The sequence below is a fragment of the Marmota monax genome, unplaced genomic scaffold (assembly GCF_021218885.2).
Source record: "Marmota monax isolate L192 unplaced genomic scaffold, Marmota_monax_Labrador192_F-V1.1 WCK01_AAM20220418_F8-fsc00061, whole genome shotgun sequence".
Taxonomy (NCBI): Eukaryota; Metazoa; Chordata; class Mammalia; order Rodentia; family Sciuridae; genus Marmota; species Marmota monax.
The window spans coordinates 13,143,530-13,165,825 of NW_026695230.1; the positions used below are offsets into that span (position 1 = coordinate 13,143,530).

Genomic DNA, 22,296 nt, shown 5'->3' on the forward strand with positions numbered 1-22,296 from the left:
AAGATGGTGTTCGAATAGCTGCTAGTCACAGGACCCAACTCATTAGCTGAAGAGAAAAAATATCTTAGGATACAAAAGGGTGACAATCAGAATTCACAGGTGTGGGGTAAATGGTAGCAAACAAAGTGTTACCGGCCAGGGCGGGGTCTATAGGAGGAGGGTGTTTGTTCAATGAAGCCATCCAAACATTCTCCTGAAGACCTGGGGGTGGGGGGCCAATCTGAGCAGGCAGGATGTGATCTTTATTAACCAACTGACTTGTGAGGAGTTAAAAATTAGCCATTTCACACTGATGCCACTGCATCTTGTCCCCAGCAACATTGGGAAAGAAGGGAGGTCTGCCAGGGCTGGCCAGACACCTGCCAGTCAGACACCAACTGTATGTACATGGCTGGGGGCAAGCGACATGCTAGAATTAGGGGAGTAGAAAGTTGCCACCACCAAGGGCCATTTGAGAGCTCACCTGGAAGAACAGGCGGGATGCTCCCACTAAGTGCTCTCATAGCTGCCCAGGGCTCATTCACAGCACCCAGCTACCAGGGTCTGTTTAAACACCCGACCCCCCAGCTGCCAGACAGGAAGCTCCCCAGGGCTCGGGTGGAGCTGGAGTTCAGCTCATCAAAGTGCCATGGTGGTGAGAACACAGTGGATCCTCAGTAGGTTCTAACTAAACAGAAGAACTCAAAGGAGGGGTGGAAATCAGCAGGAGAGGCGGTGAGGCTAGAGGGTAAGGAAAAGTACGTGAAAAAGAGCACAGAATCTGTCCTGAGCATCGCCCATGAGGAAGCTGTGGGGCCAGTGCCTCAGTTAATCCCAATATAAATCATTGACTGAAACTCAGGCCAATGTGGAAAATCACCAGAAAGGGGCAGGCAGCCTGTTCTGGGTTGTCAGGGGTGAGCACTGCATGTTCCAGAACTAAAGGTTTACAGAAAGGACGGATGGGTTTAAGGAGGTGAGCAGTGACAACTCTGAGATAACTGCTCCACATTCGCCCAGGGGCACATAAAGAAAAGCTCTGGAAGAAAAAAAAATACAGAAGAAAGCTGTATTAACCCTGTTCAGTCCGAATTTCTGTCTGGAATCCCTGTAAAATGCCTGGCAATAACTCAAGCTCCACCTTCTAGGGAATTTGTATCTGTCAATGGCCCTGATAACATTATCAAGTGACAGCTCCATAAAACACTGTGTTCTCCATCTTAGCAGGCCAGCTTACCCACTACACATTTGCATTGGATTACAAGGATTGAAAAGGGACAAGCAAGTAAAAAGTCTAAGGTTATATGCTGAATACAACACCTCTAACGTTGGACAGAAGTTCTCTGTGTTGCAACTATGTCTAGAACAAAATTAAATATGAAGTTTTCTAATGGCTCATTTGCTACAAAGCAATAAATATATGTCATACAGTCACCTTTTAACAGGTGAATAGTTTGACTAGTTGTAATATTTTCACTATCCCCTTAGCCATTCTTCTTTGTACCTAACAAGAGTTTCCTGAAATAGCTCCAGGTTAGTGACTCCCTTGATCTAAGACCTTCAATGACTCCCCATTTCCTGTAGTCTAAAGGCATAAACTACTTTAGTGTGGTATCCAATGTTATCTCACCATCTGGCCCCTACCGCCACCAGCTATCCACATCACATACATAGCTTCCTGTTCCCTGAACCCATGCTGCCCTCCTACAGTCTTACTCAACAGCAAAAGTGCCCCTTAAGATAATCAATCAACATCCTTCCAGGTCCAGTGCAGATGTTATGTCCTCCATGAAACCCTGCCTGAAATGTGCCTGGAATATGCACCTGACATTAGTGCAAGTGGGGAGGTGTGAGCCTGGGAGCTGGGTGATTGGAGCTCACCTCATGGGCCAGTGGCTGGGAGAGACCATGATTTTATAAAGCAAAATGAAACAAAAGATACCATGGGTAAAGAAAGGGATGAGGGCTTGGCTCAGGCTCGGGAAGGAACATGAGAGTCAGCACAGTTCTCCACTTCCTACTGTGCCAGGGCCCTACCTACAAGCTGGGTCTCACCAGAGTGCCTTGTGCAACAGGCTGTGAGCATCCACGAGGCAGCTCAGTGCCTCCAGCATCTTGGAATCCCACACCTCAAGGTGTGTATGGCATTGAATGGAATCTGAACTTGCTGTCCAACTGTGACCTAAATAGACCCCAATCCACAGGCTCTCAGGGCAGTGTTTCTTCCCGACATTTCTTATTCTTCATCTCTTTCAGGTCTACTTGTGACTAATTTGGCCTTCTAACATCAGGAGGACCTCACCCACTATAAGAAAAACACCTACTCCTCAGTGCACTGCTGTATAGGACTCCTCAACTCCAGGACTAGGAGCTTCATAGGACTTTGCAAAAATCACTGTGTTTTCCCACACCTCTGCCTTCTGCAGCTATCTCCCCTCAACTGTTCATTCCCTTCTTCTTTACCTGCATTCCTATTCATCCCTGTAAGCCCTAGCTGGAATACCCCCCACACACACACACACATACCCAGGGAAGTCTGGGAGCCACCCAAATTGAATTTCTCAGTTCCTTCTCTGTACCCTCAAGTACTGAGCACACACCCCTGGTGGGCTGGCTGTAGTTACTTATCCCTAGGACTGTCCATCCCCTCTTAGAACAGGGACTGCTCTAGGAAAAGCATCCATCTGGTTCTCTCTGGCCCCAGATCTGGCACCTACTAAGCAGATGCTCAACAAATGTTTTCGGTTGTTGTTTTTGTTGTGGTGGTGCTGAGGATGGAACCCAGGGCCTCACACACACATTAGGCAAGTGCTCTACCATGGAGCTACATCCCCAGTCCCTGATAAATGTTTATAATAAACAAATGAATGAGCATGCCCCTTCTGTATGAAGAACATCAAAAGACAGGATCTAAAATAAGATTATGAAAACTGGCCAGCATCGCCAACATCACCTGACGTCCGTAAGTCCTTCTCATTAATAGGATTTCGGAGAGAGGTGGCAGGATTTTCCACACCTTCATTCTGGTCTCTCAGCACAAGTGTGAAAAATGGCACAAGCATGACCTATAGGTGCCCTTTCCTTCTTCATGCCTCACCCCCACCCCTGCCACAGTACTAGGGACCTGGTCCAAAAAAAAAAAAAAAAAAAAACCTAATCTCAACATTATTCAACATTAACCTAGGAAAGTCTTGTTAATGAAAAACTCCAAGAACACTCTGTTTATTTGTGATTTGGCTTTAGAGAAGTGTGAAATCCACACATCAGAAGTGCTAACAACTGCTCTTTAATGGAGAATCTTTAATGGTAACAATACTGCAGATTTGGGAGGTTTGGGGGGATTTGTTTTGTTTTTGTGGTGCTGGGGACAGAAGCCAAGACCCCAAGTCAGACTTCTGTATTTTTTTTACTCATATGCATGTCAACCTGGATCCTTCTGGGGAAAGGTGACTTATTAGTTGAGTGAGTTAGGCAGCTAAACTCCTCTGAACTTCATTTTCTATCTATATAATGGGGCTAACAGCATTCACTCTGAAAGGCTGCTGTATACATTAGCAACAACAAACGTGAAGGTTCTGGTAACCTCGAGATGCTGTAAAAGGATCCTATAACTATTATGCGATGTCACTGCACTGGGCTTACATGTTTTCCTTGTTTGAACCAATACATGAGGTCCTAAAGAAGGATTAAAAAGGCTTTCTGGGGCTGGGTTTGTAGCAATGGTAGAGTGCCTACATGTGAGGCACTGGGTTTGATCCTCAGCACCACATAAAAATAAATAAATAAATAAAACAAAGTTATTGTGTCCATCTACAAATATAAAATAAGTTTAGGACACATACCACTTGGCATCTAGTATAAACCTACAATGCTCCTTATTTTCAATGAAGTTGAAATTGAACATCTTCTCCATGTTACACTGAAAATGTTTTCAAAATCTTTGCATCACCCTCAATTTTCAAAATTACATGACCATCAAAATTGTCTCCAAGTAAAAGACATACTTTATTGTGGCATATTAACATCACGAGGTCAGTATGCAAGCTACTTTCTTAGTACAGTAATCTTTTAATTTGAAATGGATTATTCACTGAATAAAATAGCAGGAATTAGGTTTTTTACCAGAACTTACTGTGGCCATATTTCTTAAAATTTGTGACAGAGTGTAAAATTATCTCTCTGGGTAGGCTGGAGGCACTGCATTCAGTACCACTGGACTTGCAGAATTTAGTTCTCCGCATAAAAACGTAACTCTTCCCAAAAGAATTAACACTAAACAATACACACAGGTGAGTCTTTTAGACTTCAATAAAATGACACTCACCTGGAATTATCTGGTGTTTAGAAAACATGCTAAGGAAAAATGTCTAAGACACTCAGCAATTCTTTTAAAGATAATATGGAAACTGTGATCTAAAGGACATTTTTAAAAGGTACTCAAAGAAACTGAAAGTTGGGAGTTAAGCTAAATAAAATCCTATTGTGTGGAGGCAGAAGAAGGTATGAAGTGGCTGAAAGCCAGACCATAAATGGCTGAATACCTACTATGTACCAGCACCATGTGAAGCACTGTGCTTCCATACTCATACGTATAACCTTCAATCTGAACTAATTCCCATTTTACAAATGCTGAAACACAGGTTCAAAGAAGTTAGGCTCCCAAATTAGCAAGCACCAGAATTAGGATCCAAACCCAGCTTTGTCTTCCATGCTCATTATTTCTGTGTGTGTATGTGTGTGTGTGTGTGTGTGTGTGTGTGTGTGTGGTGTGCTAGGGATTGAACCCAGGGCCTTGTGCATTTGAGGTAAGCACCCTACCAACTGAGCTATATCCCCAGCCCTCATCATTTCTTAACCTTAGACCCAGTACTCTGAAAATAGCCACTGCAGTAACTGACCTTCTCATAAGATCATAACTAAGTGCTCAAAGAGAACAAAATCCTAGGAGGAGGCAGAGTTCGACCACGAAATGGACTGAACGTTATGTGTGCCATTTTAAAATGGCGCACTATTCAACAACTATAACACAGGATAAAGTCCCAATTGCTCTTCATGCATCCAAAGTCTTCACAATCTGGCTCCAAGATGCTCCCCTCCTGGTCACAGAACTTTTGTCACATAGAAGGGATGGTGCCCAGCTCTGTAGGAGATGCACCCCAGAATAAGACACTCTGTCTGCCCTCAAGAATCTCAAGGTCTAGAAGGGAAACTGAGGTAAGATGCCAAACCAGAGTAGTAAAGGAGTGTTAGGAAGGCAGGAGGAAATATAATGAAGAAGAGTCTGACATGCGAAGTCCAGAGCCCTGCCCTCCTCTGGCTGTCATGCTTTGAATCATTTGACCCAAGTGCCCTGGCCACTCCCAAGTGGTTTCACACCCAGGAGCAGCCAAAGGCAAACCTGCGGTTGGGCACCAAGGAGAAAGCATTGGCCCGTGACTGGCCTTCCCTCTCACATGATGGCCAACAAAGCCAATGTTTGCCTTTGTTGACTGAGTTCTAGATTCAGAAGAAACTGGTCATTTTTATTTTCCTTTAGATTTCTAAGTACCTGGGATCAAAATCTCCCTCACCAAACTGTTGCATGAACAGAGCACTTTTTGCCTTTTCTCTCCCCCCTTACTGTCCTTAAAACATCCTTATTCCTCATCATGCGGGGTGCTGTTCCCTTTGCATGAAATGCCTTTGCAGCGGCCCCTGCCCAAGCCTGTTCAACACTCATCTCTGAGTTCCCAAGACCCTGTGTCTAGGCCACCACCCCCACCACCTGCAGAGGCGGCACCCTCTGGCTCCAGGTTCTTCCCACATGCCCCTAGTACAGTGCCTGCCCTGCTGAACTCTGCCCACAAGTGGTTTTGCCTATTTTCTTTGACAAATTATGAGCTTGGTGGAGGCAAGAGTTGCATTCTACGTCCCTAGTTCTCTGTCCTCCCAACCTCTGGCACTGAATTTAGAACATGCTATTTATTGATAGTTGCTAGTGCTCATTTTATCCTCTTCCTGGAAGAAAAAAGAGTCAGATTAATAGGTGATTATCATGGCATGCAGGAGGTGATAAAAGGCAGGAAGATGAAGAGGGAGAAGAGAAAGAGCCCAGGTGACCAGGCACAGGGTACAATGAGGCATAAGGCTGGGCATCTGCCTTCCAGGAACCCTTGGTGGGGGTGAAGGCTTGTGGAATGCCAGCAGAAGCCCAGACTTCCCACCCTGAGCCCCCAGAACCCGAGGAGCTCGCAATCAGCAGGGACAGAGCAAACAACCCAGGCTCAGCAGCTGCTTTCTTCTCCAGTGGAGTGGACCCAGAAAACCTACAGCCTTTCCTTCTTCAAGATTCACTCAGTCTTCCCTGTTTCTGTCGTTTGTTTTGGGACAGGGTCACAACTTGTTGCCCAGGCGGGTATTGAACTTGTGGGCTTCGGTGATCCTCCCACCTCAGACTCCTGATTTAGCTGGCCTGCATCACCAGGCCTGGCTTCCCCCTTTTTAATTCTCGTGATCTTCATTAATTTCTGATTTAGCATCCTGCCTCAATCTACCACCAACATAAAGGCTAACATTCAGTATTTCATTGAAGAAAAAAGAATTTTTTTTTTTTTAAGAAAATCTCTACTTGTTCATGGGTAGGATAGGTAAGATTGAACTGAACAAACAGCAAACAAATGGGTCATCCCAGGACCATATTCCTGATAGATACAGTATGTTCTCAAGGCAGAAGGAATATAGATGGTCAGTGTGGTTTCATCTGCAAGCTCTTTCAGGACACACATTTGATTGTTTTTTAAAAGGCAGAGCCCAAACTACTTATCCATATGTGGCTCTAGCCCTGAAGGTTGCTTTGTAAAGATATCTCAGAGTGAAATTATCCAGCAAACCCTTGTGTGGATAGAAGGTTCCACAAGTCAACAACCGCTTAAGCAGTTTAAACCAACAAGCAAGATGCCCTCTATTTAAATGCTATGAGTGAATCTATTTTAAGCCTTTAAAAATCCTTTGGGCAGGTGTTTAAGCTGTGTACAGACTGAGCCTGGGGAGGCTCTGGGGGCTGGGGGAGGGCGGGCTCCACTCTCCAGTGCAGGCAACATTTTGTTCAGACAATCTTCCTGCAGCAGGTCATGTGATAAAGGCCAAATAAACAGCATCTGGGGATTTTCAATTACAGACCTTCGCCCAGCATGCCTGCACTGTAATCTCTACCAGATGAGGCTCAGGCCTCCCTATTTTCAATAATTCGCACACTGTGTACACATAACATGACAATAAGGGCATTCATGGCGCGGCCTGACTCGCAGATCAAAGCTAGCAGAGGGCCAGCTGCAAGCATGCTCGGATGCTGGATGATTCTCGGGCTTTTCACAGGCTTGGAAAGACACTCTGCGGGACCTGGCAAGCTGGCTTCTTTCCTGTGTGGTATGCTAAGCAAACTCTGAACAGGAACGGGGTCCTCCACTCCCTACCCCTCCCCAGAGAGCCAGAGAGGGGACCAATTTCATGTGCATTTGCGAGTACTGGGCAAACTTCAAACTCCAATCCACTCAATAAGCTGCCTCTTGGTTGGTGTAAAAAGCCCACAGCTCACAGGGCCAGGTGGTTCTTCAAAACAAACCTGTTCTAAAAAGACTGGATGGTTCCTATACTTACTAAACCCTCCCTCAGCCAGGTGCTCAAGTTTACAAACCCACTGCCTGTGCAGTTTACAATTCAGCCTGCACAAACCCACTCTGCAAAACTACATGGAGGTGCATTTCTAATACATGTCACAGAGCCTCAGGTCTGGGAAATGAAAGAGGACACTCTGTTGTTACAACTGAAATCCCTAACACGTTAACTCAATTAACTCGCGTGCTTAGATTACCGCATTGAGCCACTGTGGGTGTGCTTGCGCACGCGCAGGGGTGTGCTTTATAAAGCACTCAGAATTCGCAAGTCCACAACATTCTGAATGCCTCTTGCCCTGCTGCACGGAGTCATGGGTAGAGGAAGTAGGGACACTGCTTCCTCCTATAAAGATTTCACACCCATCAATCAGGGCAGGAACCGGGAGAGAGCCATAATGGTGACTTCCTTGGAGCAAACACATGCTCTCACCAGCTGTGGGTTGTGTCCTTACCCCCTTTTCTCTCTCATTCAGAACGGTTTCCTCTTAATCACAATAATCCCAAAAGTGCTAAAACATATCAATCGTTGGGTAAGCCCTGCCCACAAAGGGCCAGCCGGCTGGCTTTTATGGCCTTGTCCAACAGCAGCTGATACTTCATTCAGTGACAAATCCAATTTAGCAGTTACAAGAGGTTTAGCATCCCTGAAAAAATATTGGGGTTGATCTGGCACTCAGAAGTCAGCAAATGCTCCACTGCCATATTGTTTTAGAGATTTCTCTGTTGTCATATTTGGACATCTACAGCCAACTGTCTCACACCCTCCCCAGCCTTGACCCCCTGCGATCTGATGGTGGTGATGGAAGAGGCAACAATTTAATCTCTGGATTAAAAATACAATAATTGTACATGGAAGCTGAATAATGTGATTTTCCAACACCCCCCCCCCAAAAAAAAAACACAGAAAAGGGAGTAACTAGCTCTACTCAAATAAGAATTTCTAACACAATGAAGGAAAAAAAAACAAAAACTAAAATTGATTTTATGCTTAGCCTTTTGGATTTTGGTCAGCTTTGAAGGGTAAAAAGAAATAAGCAAATGTAAAGATTTTACCCTTGGACTAAAATTCATTTTATTCAATGCTGTTACAGTACTAATGTAAAAGATCTGTAATTAACTTATTCACATTCTTTTTAAACATCAAAATGTTAAAACAATGAAAAACTTTTAAATCATCAAGAGGGAAAACAAGAAATCGACAGGAAGAAAAGTTAGTTTTTGAATGTTTAATGTATATTCTTTATAGGTAATTATATAAATTGAAGTTAAAAGAATCCCTAAAGAAAATAACTTGAGTAATTTAGCCATAAAAGGAATTTTTCACAACCAATAAAATGTCATTTTTAAACCACAAGGTAATTTATAAAGTAAAATAAAAAGGAAGTGATCTAATAGGAACATGGACTGATTATTCCTTTAATATTAGGCTTTGTAGTCAATAGTTAGTTATTTATCCCAGTTACAGATTTAATGATACTAAAAAAGTGACCACAGAGACATCTGGTTTAAAAAAAAAAAAAAGTTTTCAGTGCCATAAATGAGATGCATGCAATTATGGCTGGCAGAATATCAATGATGGAATATTCCATACATGAAGTACTTATTTCATGTGGTTTTAAAACTTTATTCTTTTCTGCGGATTTTTTTTAAAGCATAAACTGAAAACTAAAACAAAACAAAACAAACATGCAGAGCCTGCAAACTAGAGAAGACATTTAGCTTCTGTGAATAACAACCCATTAGATTAATATTTTGTCAATGTCACTTGTCACAACAAAAGCAGCGGCATTTATAATTTACTCTAAGTCGAGTTTAATTAAAATTCAAAAAACCACGACAAAGCTATATTGAATTTCATTTGCTGCATTGTAATTACTTACTTTGTAGCTAACTATAAACGGTATTATATTACATCCACAAAAATGCATTTAAATGCTAACAGTAATTCTCAGACACTGGAAGAACTGAGGGAACAAGTCCCCTTGCTTCTCCTTTAAATAGAGTGCAACTTCGTACTTTAATGAGGACCCCGATCTTTCCCAATCTGAGGGGATTCATGAATCTGCCCATATTCCCTTCATTCAAAGCAGGGCTCGGGCTCCCGAAGAACACAGGTTTGGCAGAGCCAGATCTATGTATCTCCCTCCCAAGACCCATAGAAAGAGTCTGGCTTGGCTCAAACCCAAAAATGAGACAATAGAAGCTGCCAGGCATGATGAATGACTTAAAGGACTTAAAAACCACCATTTGCATCCTCTCAGATAAATAATGAGCTGGGGGTATAGATATATATCTACATGTATTTTTTAAGTATATATGCATAAAATAAACTACATACACACACTCTTTTTCCCCCTTTCTCTCTGGAAGCAAGTTCCAATGCTGTTGATTTGCCTGGCAGAAGGAGAGTAAGTTTAGTGAAATTAGACTACTTTAAAAACCTTTGACAGATTATATTAAAGTGTCTCACAGGGGCTGGGATTGTGGCTCAGCAGTAGAGCGCTTGCCTAACACATGTGAAGTCCAGGGTTCGATCCTCAGCACCACATATAAACAATAAAATAAAGGAATTGTGTCCACCTACAACTAAAAAAGTATTTAAAATATTATATATATATATATATCATAGCATTTTTATTTTTTTTAAAGTGTCTCATAGGAATGATGGGGGAAAACTATTCATTTTGGATTTGTTTTTTTTTTAAGTTTAAAACATGTAAAAGTTAGGAAAAGCTTTAGAAACAAAACTTCCTTAAAGCGAGTATCAGAAGGTTTTCAGTATATCCGTTTGGTTTGTTTTTCCATCCCTTCTTCCTTCATTTTCAACCCATGAACTCTAAAAGCCAGCATGATCAAAAAAACACACTTATGGAACAAGGCAGGCAGGCTTCAATGTGATTTAAGCATGAAAGGAAGGAGACAGCCTTCAGATATGCTTGCCAGATGAAAATCAGTGGGTCTGAAACTACATACAAGCAATTTCTTGAGCTCATGAAGACCCAGGAGGGAATGCTTGAGAAAGGACAGAGAAATATCTGAAAAGTCGGCCTGCATTTCTCTGAATGATTCACAGGACTGGGTAAGAGTACCTCGGGAAGTTCACCGAGCCAAGCCGCCATTAATACAGGAGGCAGCAGTGTGGTTTCCATGGCAACAGAGACTCCCTCTCCAGCAGGCTCAGTGTACAACTGCCAAAGGTCTCTCCTCAAATCTCAACTTCCTGTTTGCAGGTGCTGACAAAACCAAACATACTTTTAGAGCCCAGAGAAGCAGTGCAGGGATTTTAAAAGGGATTCTCATAGCCTTGGTTTAGTCCAAAGCGACCTGGCTGTATCACAGAACTGCAGCTGACCTTGCTGCAGAGGCCTGGAGACCAATTTTAAAGAGAGTTAAGAGTCCCCTGAGAATGTTTGGTGTGTTAAATATATTTGCTGTAATATTATAATGTGTTATGACAAGCTATGCATCATTATAATAGGCTCCCATGATTAGTAGTAGTCCGTTTTTTTCTGTGCTCTGTAGGAGTGATTTGGGGATTAGGGTCCGCTGGATTACCACAATTGGCACCTAAGGAAATTTGACTACATTTCTTTAACATACATATAACCTTGACATCTCTACTTTGTGAGGTCATGACACATTTTACAAGGTCTTTCCAGACTGCCCCATATGAACAAGAAAGTGATAAGAACTCTGCCATTAACAGTCACTGACTTCAGGGAAAGTGAATAACTTCGACCCTCAGTTTCTCCAAAGGTCTAATACCTACATGAAGCTATCACACTGCAGTGAGCTCTAGCTACTTTCTTTTCCTTCCAAACATACACAAATATAATTAGAAAGCTTTGGTATCCTTCAATTCTCCACCTCCCATTTCCTTCTGAACACTGAAGCTGAGTTTTAAGGAGGCAAACCAATGGAAGATGGCCTATTCCCCAATCGTCTTGAACTGCCTCTCTGCATCCACATAATAATGTAACCTCCCATATAACGCCCACACATGCTCTGCCTTTAGCATGTTTTCAGGCTAAAGGGCTTTAGCAGACAGCAACAAATTCCTGACAGCTCCAGCTGATAACTTGAGAAGAGAGAAAGTATTACATTTCAATTTTCAGACAGGTCTGGCTCAGGGACAAACCAGATGAAAGACAGGATAAATTTCCAGTAAAACTCTCGCTGTAAAAGCCATATCGTTACTACCAAGGGCGAGCAATCAAATATCTACTAGAACTCTTAGAACCACTGCATATCTAATTCCATTCCACTCATATGAGGTCACATGCAGGGAGTTGCCACTTACATATCAACTTCTTTAATATGAAGTCTCTCTCTTATTTTTCTACCTCAGAGAAAAATGGGAGGTATGTGATATGAATGAGGTCCCTTCACCCTTGAAAGAAGGCCTGCAGAAAACTGGGTATCTCACAACAGAGATAGCCAGTCCAAATTCATGAAGAGCACCCGGTAAAACCCTTACAACCTGAGCATCAGGGGCCAACAGATGGTCATTTATTTTATGAAAGATAAAAATACATAAAAGTTAAGTGAGAAAGACTATTCTGTAGAAACAATCATCCCAGTATATGCTGACTGACCTTTCTCTACAATTTGATTAATTGAGAGCAGGTAGGAGTATTTATTTAGCTTGAAGCAAATGAATTATGAAGCAAATTAGATTATTCTAGTATTGGTGCACTCCTAGGACATCTAAGCAAAATGTATGACCTGGAGGAACGGAAAATGAGCTCAGAAAAGTTTCCTATAGTGGGACATCATGCCTAGAGTTTAGGTTGCATCCAGCAAACCACAGAAAGTACCAAGAGATGAACTTTGGAAAAGGAATGCTCAAAAATGCCCACAGGGTCTGGAAGAGCAGGAGATCTGGGTCTAGGTGTCAAGAGCCTACTGCTGACAGAGGAACCCTTGGGAGGAACAAACCACACCCAGGCAAAGAGAGCTGAGGAGGAAAGAGGCTTGAAAAGAGGGAAAGGCATCAGCAGTGGAGAGTGGGAAATGGAAAAGAGAAATATACCGGCTTGGATAGCATCATGGAAGCCCAGGGTGGACAGAGTTTAAAGGGGAGCGCTGGAGAAGAGTCCTACAGGACAAGAGCTGAGGCTAGGTTATAAGACACATTAACTGACCATTCCTAAATGCGGTAAGGAACATGCTAAAGTGCAAAAGGAGTTGTGGTTAAAGGTGCCACTTGCTTTAGTCAGCTTTATTGCTGCTGTGACTGAAAGAACCCAACCAGAACAACTGTAGAGTAGGAAAAGTTTATTTGGGGGCTCACAGTTTCAGAGGTCTCCATCCACAGACAGTAGGCATCCATCCACTCATCATGGCAGAAGAGTGTGGCAGAGGGAAATAGCTCACACAATGATCAGAAAGCAGAGAGATGCCATTCACCAGATACAAATATATATATCCCAAATCCATGCCCCCAATTCCCACCTCCTCCAGCCACACCCTACCATGCAGTTAATCACTATCAGGGGTTAATCCCTGTTTGGGTTAAGACTCTCACAACCCAATCATTTCTTCTCTGAGCCTTCTTGATTGACACCTCACATCCACTACTCATCAGTTTGACCTAAGGTGAATTCTCTTCTGAGATAAGGGTTCTCGAGTGAGGTTCCAAGGATCAAGAGCACCTTTGGGATTTGTGTGGCTCAAATAATCCCACACACTTGGACTGTGGTCACTGTCTAGGAGTGTGGAGGAATGAATGGAAACAAATTCCAAGAACATTGGCTGAGAGGTGTATAGTCAGGCAGAGGCCTCTGGTAGAGGAAATGAGGGGAGGTAACGGGGTCCACATGTTATGTCAACGGTGGGATAACAAGTGATCACACTCAATGGTCAAGTACCATCACTGTTGAGCTATGGGTACAAAAATTTGAGGGTTGAAAATATTCTGTGACCATCAATACCCTACGTAGAATTTACAGTATAAATTATTGCCTATTTTGTCATTTGTAAATTGTATACCACAAATGCTTTATGTTAGTGAAATCTTCATCAGTCTATACTGTGTGTCTGTATACAGATGTGTGTATGTACATGCACACACATGGTTGCAAAATATTTATCAGCATGCTGCTGGCTACCACTTCTTAATGCTAGTCATTGCTCTAAAAGCTTCACCAAAGGAGAAATAGGTCCCTAAGTCAGCAAATAATGTCACTTTGAGTATCCCAGAACCACTCCCTTGTCAGTGACTTGGGGTGAGCCAACCAGATGCCACAAGTTACAAATCCTAAGATCAGCCTGGCTTCTTGGTCTCACCACTTCCTCTCTGATCCTTTGGAGTATCCTCAGAACCACTTTCCTTATTTATCTTCCATCTCCTCCCACTCTCACCTCTCCATAAGTCTACAGAGTGATCTTTCTCAAAATAAGTCTTGTCACCTTACTTTCAACGGCTCCCTCCTTTCCTGCAGTACCTACACCCGAGTGCCAACTCTAACGGCTGCCATCAGTACCAGCTGAAGGCAATCCTCCCCTGACATGTAGTTAGTGATTCTCTGAAGACACTCTGTCCTCTGGCTGTTAGAACCTCACCATGTTCTACACTCACTTGTTTCTAGTCACCCTCTCTCCTGGTCTTTAAGGTACTACATGACAAAGGAGTTTACTTCTCATTTCTTTATCCCCAACCCCCGCCCCCCAGGACACTGCCTAGCCCACAGGACATGATCAATAATTGTTTGACTGACTGAATGGACCAGAACTACGTGCATATAGTACTTCTTTCTAAAGACTGTGCTCTTCAAATTAAAAAAAAAAAAAATAACTAAGTTGGAATGAAATTATTATTTTGGAAAAAAATTTTTGGGATTTTTCCCAAGTCTATGAAAAGCAATACTCAGAGTTCTTTTATGAGTTGCTTGTGTGGTGACATGTTTTCTGTCAAAGAAATTTATAAGCCCATTTCCCCAGTGTGAGCCACACAGATTTTCTGTTGAGAAACCCTGTAATTCTATGTGTGTGGTTTCTCATCTATCCAAGTCTCCTAATTACAGAATATTATCACTCTAAAACAAACAAGCAAACAGCAAAAATATCTGCAACTGTACTTCCTGGACTAAAAGGAACTCTCTAGAGACTTTGATATTAGAGTCAGGAATATTTGGCTCATTAGGAATAACTGCATCTAACAATTTCAGTTTTGCAAAAAATGAAAGCAAAGAGAACTCAAAAGACATGCCCAAGGTCACAAGGCTGGGTCATTCACAGCAGGGAAGAACCAAAATCTGACTGACTGCTGATTTTACATCTGGACTATAATGAACCTTTGTTTTGTAGGGACTTCTTACTTAAAATGGTAAAATTAATCTTTAAAGAGCATTTAGTAAACAGATAAAAACATATTCTTAACTTTGCTCTCAACAGAATTCAAATCCCAAATTCTTAACCAGAGAGAGCTAGCTACTCCAGATTACTTAAAATTTTTAGAATTATGTTCCTAAGCCTTCTCCAAACACAAGTACTAATTGAAAAGTAAAACTTGGTTTTCCCTGAAAGCATCAGAGGCCAGGGACACTGCAGGAAGCCATGTAGCATCCTCCACATTCAGTGTCACCCAAGGACAACACAGTGTTCCCAAAATGCCCCAAGCAATGCAATTCTGCTTCTCACACATTCCTCCTGAATGTTTCACAAAAGGAAGTAAAACATTAACCCAGAACCCAGAACTTCTGCCATCAGGTCTCATAGGGGCATGTTGTAAGTCATGTAGTGACAGCATTTTCAGAATCCCATATTCAAAAATTCTTCTAAAAAGAGGATGAAATACCTTTTCATATAACCAACCTGATGATACAACAGAGGTGAAAGACTGATTTTGTGCAGAGCCGCAGTGCAACATTAAAAGTGACAGACACTGTCATGTTAAGCCCCTGCTTTACCCCTGAAGGATCATTTATCTGTGATGTGACAGCAAATACCTCCTGAGAACCCTGAGGCCAAGCCTCCCTAAGAGGGTACCTCAATGTCCTGCTGGGATAGGTAGAGAGGTTTTCTGGTCCTCCACCTATGATTCCACCTAGAAATTGAGGCTTGCTGCTTCTCTGAACTCCCTGTGGGTCATTACTTCATCCATAAATTATAAGTGTGGACCATTTAAATTTTAGCTGTCAAAATATTACAGAGTGGACTGGGGTTGTGGCTCAAACAGAGCGCTTGCCTAGCATGTACGAGGACTAGGGTTCGATCCTTGGCTCCCCTAGGCACCCCATAAAAAATAAATAAATAAAATTAAGATATTGTCCAACTACAATATATATATATAATGTATATAATATATATTATATACTTTTAGTTGTAAATGGGCACAGTACCTTTATTTTATTTATTTTTATGTGGTGCCAAGGATCGAACCCAGCGCTTCACAGGTACTAGGTGTGCGCTCCACTGCTGAGCCACAACCCCAGCGCTAAAAAATATTTTTTTAAAAAAAGATATTACAAAGTAACAAATCTTACATAATTCTTTGAATGTCCTAAAAATAGCTCTATATAATTTCTAGTGGATCTACATTGAGGCCTTTAGGAAAGCACTGGATAAATCTATCTTTAGCCTTTACGGTATTAAACCTCCACCAGAGCTCCCTTCAGCTTCCTTCCTGCAGAGAGAAGGAGTGAACTGTGTTCAGTGCAGGTCATTTTCACTGCAAGACAGTGTGGGCCTCCTTACATCCATCCTTCAGGATGGTGCAAAGGACTACACACAACCTTCTAGGGCCCAATCCACAGTGACCATCGGATTCTTGTACAAAGTCCACAGAGCACCTTGCACAAAGGGCAGGTTTGGTCAGCTGAGGCGGCGCATGCCTGAAATCCCAGTGGCTTGGGAGGCTAAGGCAGGAGGACTGTGAATTCAAAACCAGCCTCAGCAAAAGTGAAGCCCTAAGAAACTCAGTGAGATCTTGTCTCTAAATAAAATACAAAATAGGGCTGGGGATGTGGCTCAGTGGTCAAGTGCCCCTGAGTTTAATCCCCAGAACCCCCCACACACACAAAAAAAAGGGGCTAGGTTTGATGATTTAGAAGGAAGGGCCCTGGTTTAGGGATCAGGAGATCTAATTCTAATTCCAGTTTGTATTTGTCTAAACCTCAGTTTTCTTATCTGAGAAGAGGATTTAAAACTTCCTTACAGAATGATTGACAGGATTAATAAAGAACATTTTTATGACAACAGATGACACAGTAGCTGACACACAACGATTACACTGTAAATACCAGTTGACTCCTAAATCAGGTGTCAACTCATTAGCATCGTAATTTTTCAACCACATTGTTTTAAATGTGATCTTAATGTAATTATTGCTTCTGTCAAACAGGAACAGGCCCACATGTCTCCAGCACTCCTCACTGCCAGTTAAATGAGGAAGAGAGAACTCTCATTTCCCTGAAGACTCCTGTTTTCCTCAAAGCATCACTGCATGATGAGTAAAAGGGCTGGCCGGATGACACTGGAGTCTCATTCACAAAAAGAGGAAACAAAGGGTTTGATAAAAGGAGAAAAAGTTCATCTTCACATGTACTCCATCAATGCAGTGCACACCAATAAAGTACCCAGTGCTGCCCATAACAATCACTGCTCTGAGATGCCAACACCATACACTGCTCTTGGGGCCACATATTGACTTAACCCTTTGGATAACAATTTTCTTATATTTATGAAGAGCCTTAAAATGAAAGTTGTTGGGGAATAATCTTCCTTTGGAATTAAAACACTCAGTATGATTTATTCTTATGTAAAAATTAAACTAGGATTTGTGTGTGTGTGTGTGCGTGTGTGTGTGTGTGTATGTGTGTGTTGCTGGGGATTGAACCCAGGGACTTGTGCATGTAAGGCAAGCACTCTACCAACAGACAGCCCTAAACTACTAGGATATTTTAATGAAAAAAATGAACACAGACACAAATCAAAGTCTTAAAAATAAATAAATAAATAAACAAACTCGCTACTAAGGGTAATTTAGGAATGGCATCTGGACTCAGTCTGGGGTCTGGGGGTTCAGATGTTTGACACAGTTATCTAAGTGGGATTAAAGGAAAAGCCGGGGGGCTGTGGCTCAGTGGCAGAGTGCTCGTCTTGGAGGTGTGAGGCCCTGGGTTCGATCCTCAGCACCACATAATAATAAGTAAATAAAATAAAGGTATTGTGTCCAACTACAACTAAAAAATAAATATTAAAAAAAAAAAAGGAAAACCCAGGGATGGTGGCAAATGCCTGTGATCCCAGCTACTTGAAGGGGAAAAGCCCACCTTCACACAGAGATAACCACGGGTAGTGTTTTAATGTGTTTCGTGGGTATGACTTTATCTTATCAAGTCATATATATAAAAGGGCTGGGGAGGTAGTTCAGTGGTTAGCTCAGTGGTTAAGTGCTAGAGAGCTTGCATGTGCAAGGGCCTGGGTTCGATCCCCAACACCACAAAAAAAGAGTGGGAAGCAAACTAAAGGACAAAAGACAAAGAACTGCTTCATAAACTCCCTCTGAGTAGAACATTAAACAGGCATTAATTTAACAGGAAAGATTTAAACCAAGAAAGCAAGTTGAAACACATAGAGAATGACTTGGTATGAACAAAAACCAGGTGACTGTATCTGGCCACGTACCCTACCACCCACTAAACTAGGTGGATAATTGTTTCCACAGCTCACCTTGATTTCATACAGATAATTCCATGCGGGTTTCATACATATATATACATATATATGTATGTATATATATATTTTATATATATGTATGTAAATGTGTATGTCCATATGTACACATATACATATATTCACACTCACACATACACACACATAAGTATACACACGTTTCCGCAGAAAGAAGTCCTGCCACAATTTGGCTTTTTTGGGACAGTGAAATTGACAATGCAGTTTCTTACTCCACCAATCCCAGAAAATCAAGAGTGGTGCTTTAAAAAAATGCAATTCCAAAATCTGCTGCCTTTCTTCCTTTTAAAAAAAAAAGGTTAACAAAACTTTTCTTCCAAAGTCGTGAGACTTAATTCCATTTGATTGCACCTCTGCAAACGTGTAAAAAATTTTGAAGTAGACTAGAAAACGATGCCATGATACGGCTGCATGTCACTGTTCCAATGTCACCACCTCCACAGCCTGGCCGTCCATAGTGACTGTGCTGTCCGATATCCTGGTGGTTACAGGTGCCATGGCCACCTGCACTGGTCCGTTGCCCTGGGCGAGGCTGGTTACCACAGTCTGGTACATACTCACAGGGATCTGGACCAGGCCATTAGCATCTTGGACTCCAGTAAGTGCTCCAACGGCTGCTGCGGTTTCCCCAGACAGGACGATCTGTCCCCCGCCTTGTAAGGTGGCTTCAGCCAGGGTGGCGACAGCATGAGCGGCAGCTTCACTGTTGAGTGCCATGGTGACAGTAGCTCCCTGTTGCATTTCCTGTGAAGCTGCCACTGCGGCCTCTGCCAACGACGCTACCACCTGTGTTGCCTCTGATGCTTGCGTCGTCTGGATGGTCATTTCTCCTCCCTGCAATGTGGCCCAATTTTGTTCCACCTCTCCATCAGCCACATCAGAATAATTCACTTGGGCAACAGTGACTGTGGTTGGCAGTTCTGAAGCATCAGCCAATGTGGCCACTGTTGCCCCTGTACCAACCTGGATGAGTGAGACAGTGCCGTCAGGGTTGCTAAAGGTCTGCACTACAGTCTGTGATGGTACAAGATGGGCTATACTGTGTGTGGTAGTAGCCTGTGTTTGTTGATCTTCAAAAGCATATAAAAGATCCTCCCGCCCATGCGTTGAGCTACTGACAAACTCAGGCAGAGGTGACCATGCCCTTCACCAAAGCTGCCTCCCAGTGGCCGCCCAGAACTTCCCTGCTGGACTCACTTGAGGAAGGAGGTTCCAAGATGCAGTGGGATCCAGAAAGTACTTGCAAGGTCCAGGGATCTCACGGTCCGCCAGCTGAGACACTCCTCGGGCTGGCCCAGGTGCTGACCTTGCCACTGGCAGGTGAATGTCCTGAAGCTCCCACCAGGGACATAAGGGTTTTCCTCAGCTTCCCATCTCCTCCATATCCCAGGAATCCTCCTTGATCTTATGACCATTAAAGAGTTGCTTTGGTCTTAAGGTCAGTCCTGAATTGGTCATGTATATGAACTGAAGGTAACAGAAGTAATAAGGGTCTGAGGAGTGCGTGCTAAGCGTGCTTGTGGGTGTGCGCGTGCATGGTAGGGGAGAGAATGGGAAGAGGTGGAGGAGCTAGAAGGGAAAGGAGGAAGGGAGAAAGTCTTCATAGACCAGGGTACACCAATGGGAGCCATTTCTTTTCCTCTAGTTGTCATTTCTCTGCAATGAAAAGGGACACCTGGCTTAGGAAGGGTGGCCATCACAATGGGATGTGTCAGAAGAGAAAGGATCTTCATACCTGGATCTGGCCCTGCTCTGGGAGTGGTTCTAAGAGGCCCATTTTCCTAGCTGCATCCTAGTGGCCCAGGCCCTGTGTGGCCCTCCTGCTCACAAGTGTGGATTGGTCTGGGTGTTATTTGTCAGTTAAATTCTGTCCTTCCCTAGCTGCAAGCCCTGAGTCTCCTGTGGCTACATTCACCCGACTTTTTGACAGGCCAAATCCCTGCTCCTTAAGTATAGGGATAACTCTTCCTTCCCCCTCCCATGTCCCCCCATGTGTGATAGTGTATTTAATGTTTTTTTTTTTAAGCAACATTAAAAGATTCTTCATGTCTTGCTCAGCCTTTGAGAAAAGTTTCAGATTCTTGTATTTGCTTGTTTTATATAAAACTATCCAATGTTCTTTGTATGTTCTTTTCTGTACGTAATGGGTGGGAGGGAGGGAAGGGAAATTTACATATGAACAGTCCTAGTTCTAATTTGTTATTTTTTTAATTATTATTTTTTATCATCATTGTGAAGCTGTCCAGGGGCTTTAAAGTCCGTGTACCTTTGTGGTGAGATAACTTCCTAATAGTTTGAAAAATTGCCAAGAAGAAAAAAGCAAAATCCCAGTAGCAGAGCATGGATTCTGTGTTGTTTTCCATTCTGTCTATACTGCCTCATTCAATAAATAGTTAAAAATGTGGCAACAGGAAGTGGAACTGTTCATCTCTCTAGGAGCCCTTGACCTCTTGGGCAAAAGACTTGGCTTATGCTTCTCAAAAGGTGCTTGTACTCAGAGTCAGTGGTCTTTGTTCTACATGGCACTAGAGTTCCAGGAGGTGGTCAAGGCCAGATCAGGGGCTTCTGCCATCCCCAGCCCTAGCTCAGCTCCATTTCATTTAATGTGTTTTCTGTATAATGATGTTCTGGAAGAAAAATCTAGTTTGAAAAATACTAAAGATGGTTTGAAAGTCTTTTAAAAAAAAAAAGAGAATGACTTGGACTTGACAGAATAAAGTCACACTGAAGAAACACATTAAAACACTAACCGTGGTTATCTCTGTGTGAAGGTGGGCTTTCCGCCCTTCTTTATCTTCCTACTTTTTGTATGGCCACACATACCTCCCTTCCTCATTCACCTCCTGTACACCCACCTGCAGAGGCAGCACCTGCCGTGGAGAATGGGAACAGAGACAAGAAACCCCAAGCAACGCAGCACAGCTGCACAGAGGAGAGGAGCCAGGTGCTTCCATCAGAGGGCAGCCTCTCCCACCCAGAACTCTGCCTCCCACAGGTAAAAGGTGACTGCGTTTCATCAGATTTTCACATCCAGCACCTCTTGCGAATCCAACTCACCATCAACTATCCACTACATTCTCTGATGTCCTCTGGATTTTCAAACACAGCACTGGATACCTGTCCCCTCCCTTCTTTGCTGGACAACTCCTCCTTCTATGTCAACTGCCATATCAGACCTTGTCCCCAATAAGTGTGTTCTGATGGATATGATGGGGGAAGCAGAGATGCATGGGAAACCACCCCAACCACGTCAATGACTGTTAACAAGCACCACAGTTTGAATTCATGTGATGAAGCCCTGATCCCCAATGTGACTGTATTTGGAGAAGGGGCCTGGAAGGAGGTAACAAAGACTAAATGAGGCTATATGGGTAGGACCCATGACCCGATAGGGGTGGTGTCCTTAGAGTCACCAGGAATGCATGTGCACAGAGGAAAGGCCATGTAAGGACACATTGAAAAGGCAACTATCTACAAGCCAAGTGGGAGAGGGCCTCAAGGAGAAGCCAAACCTGCTGACACCTTGACCTTGGACTCCTAGCCACCACAACCTTCGGGGAAAATAACTGCTTGGGCTTGAGCCAGCCAGTCTGTGCTCTTTGTGGAGCATCAGAGTAACGCACCATGTCTGTAGCTTCCAAAGAGACAAACCTCACAGAAAGTAGCAGCCAAAAGTGCACTGTCTACTCCTGAAGGCTCAGAGAAAAGATAACAGAAAGCCCTGAGCATTTGTAGAAACGAAGGAATTGAAACACAGAGACCAAGAGCTTGATAGGAGGGGCCACATCTCAGAAGGACAGCAAAACAGAAAAAGAGAGGAACGAGATGGTAACCAGGCACGGCTCCTCCTAAACAGATTTTAAAATATGCTAGTAGTGTAAGCTCCTGGACACTATAAGTGGTTAATTTTAAGATAATTACGGATGGAGAGTAAGTTAATTAAGTCATTCGCCTTTATGCACTAGGGTAT

The 22,296-nt window shown here is 43.0% G+C and overlaps 2 protein-coding genes across 11 annotated transcripts in view; both read right to left on the minus strand.

Annotated features, from left to right (window-relative positions):
* Tead1 (TEA domain transcription factor 1) overlaps positions 1–22,296 on the minus strand; it is a 258,279-nt gene that overhangs the window by 79,562 nt on the left and 156,421 nt on the right. The gene's annotated exons all lie outside the window — the stretch shown is intronic.
* Positions 17,426–19,677, minus strand: LOC131423928 (nuclear respiratory factor 1-like). The gene is made up of 2 exons (XM_058576872.1): positions 19,589–19,677; positions 17,426–19,470 (listed from the first exon to the last, which is right to left on the minus strand). The coding sequence occupies exons 1-2, from the start codon at positions 19,675–19,677 to the stop codon at positions 18,741–18,743; spliced, it is 819 nt and encodes a 272-aa protein (XP_058432855.1). The 3' UTR covers positions 17,426–18,740.

Bases quoted from the DNA above. Each gene is read 5' to 3' on its own strand.
- LOC131423928 (XM_058576872.1), bottom strand. From the start codon at position 19,677: ATGTCCCTGGTGGGAGCTTCAGGACATTCACCTGCCAGTGGCAAGGTC. The intron at 19,471-19,588 runs GTGAGATCCCTG...GCTTTGGTGAAG, and splicing joins AGTGTCTCAGCTGGCGGACC to GGCATGGTCACCTCTGCCTG.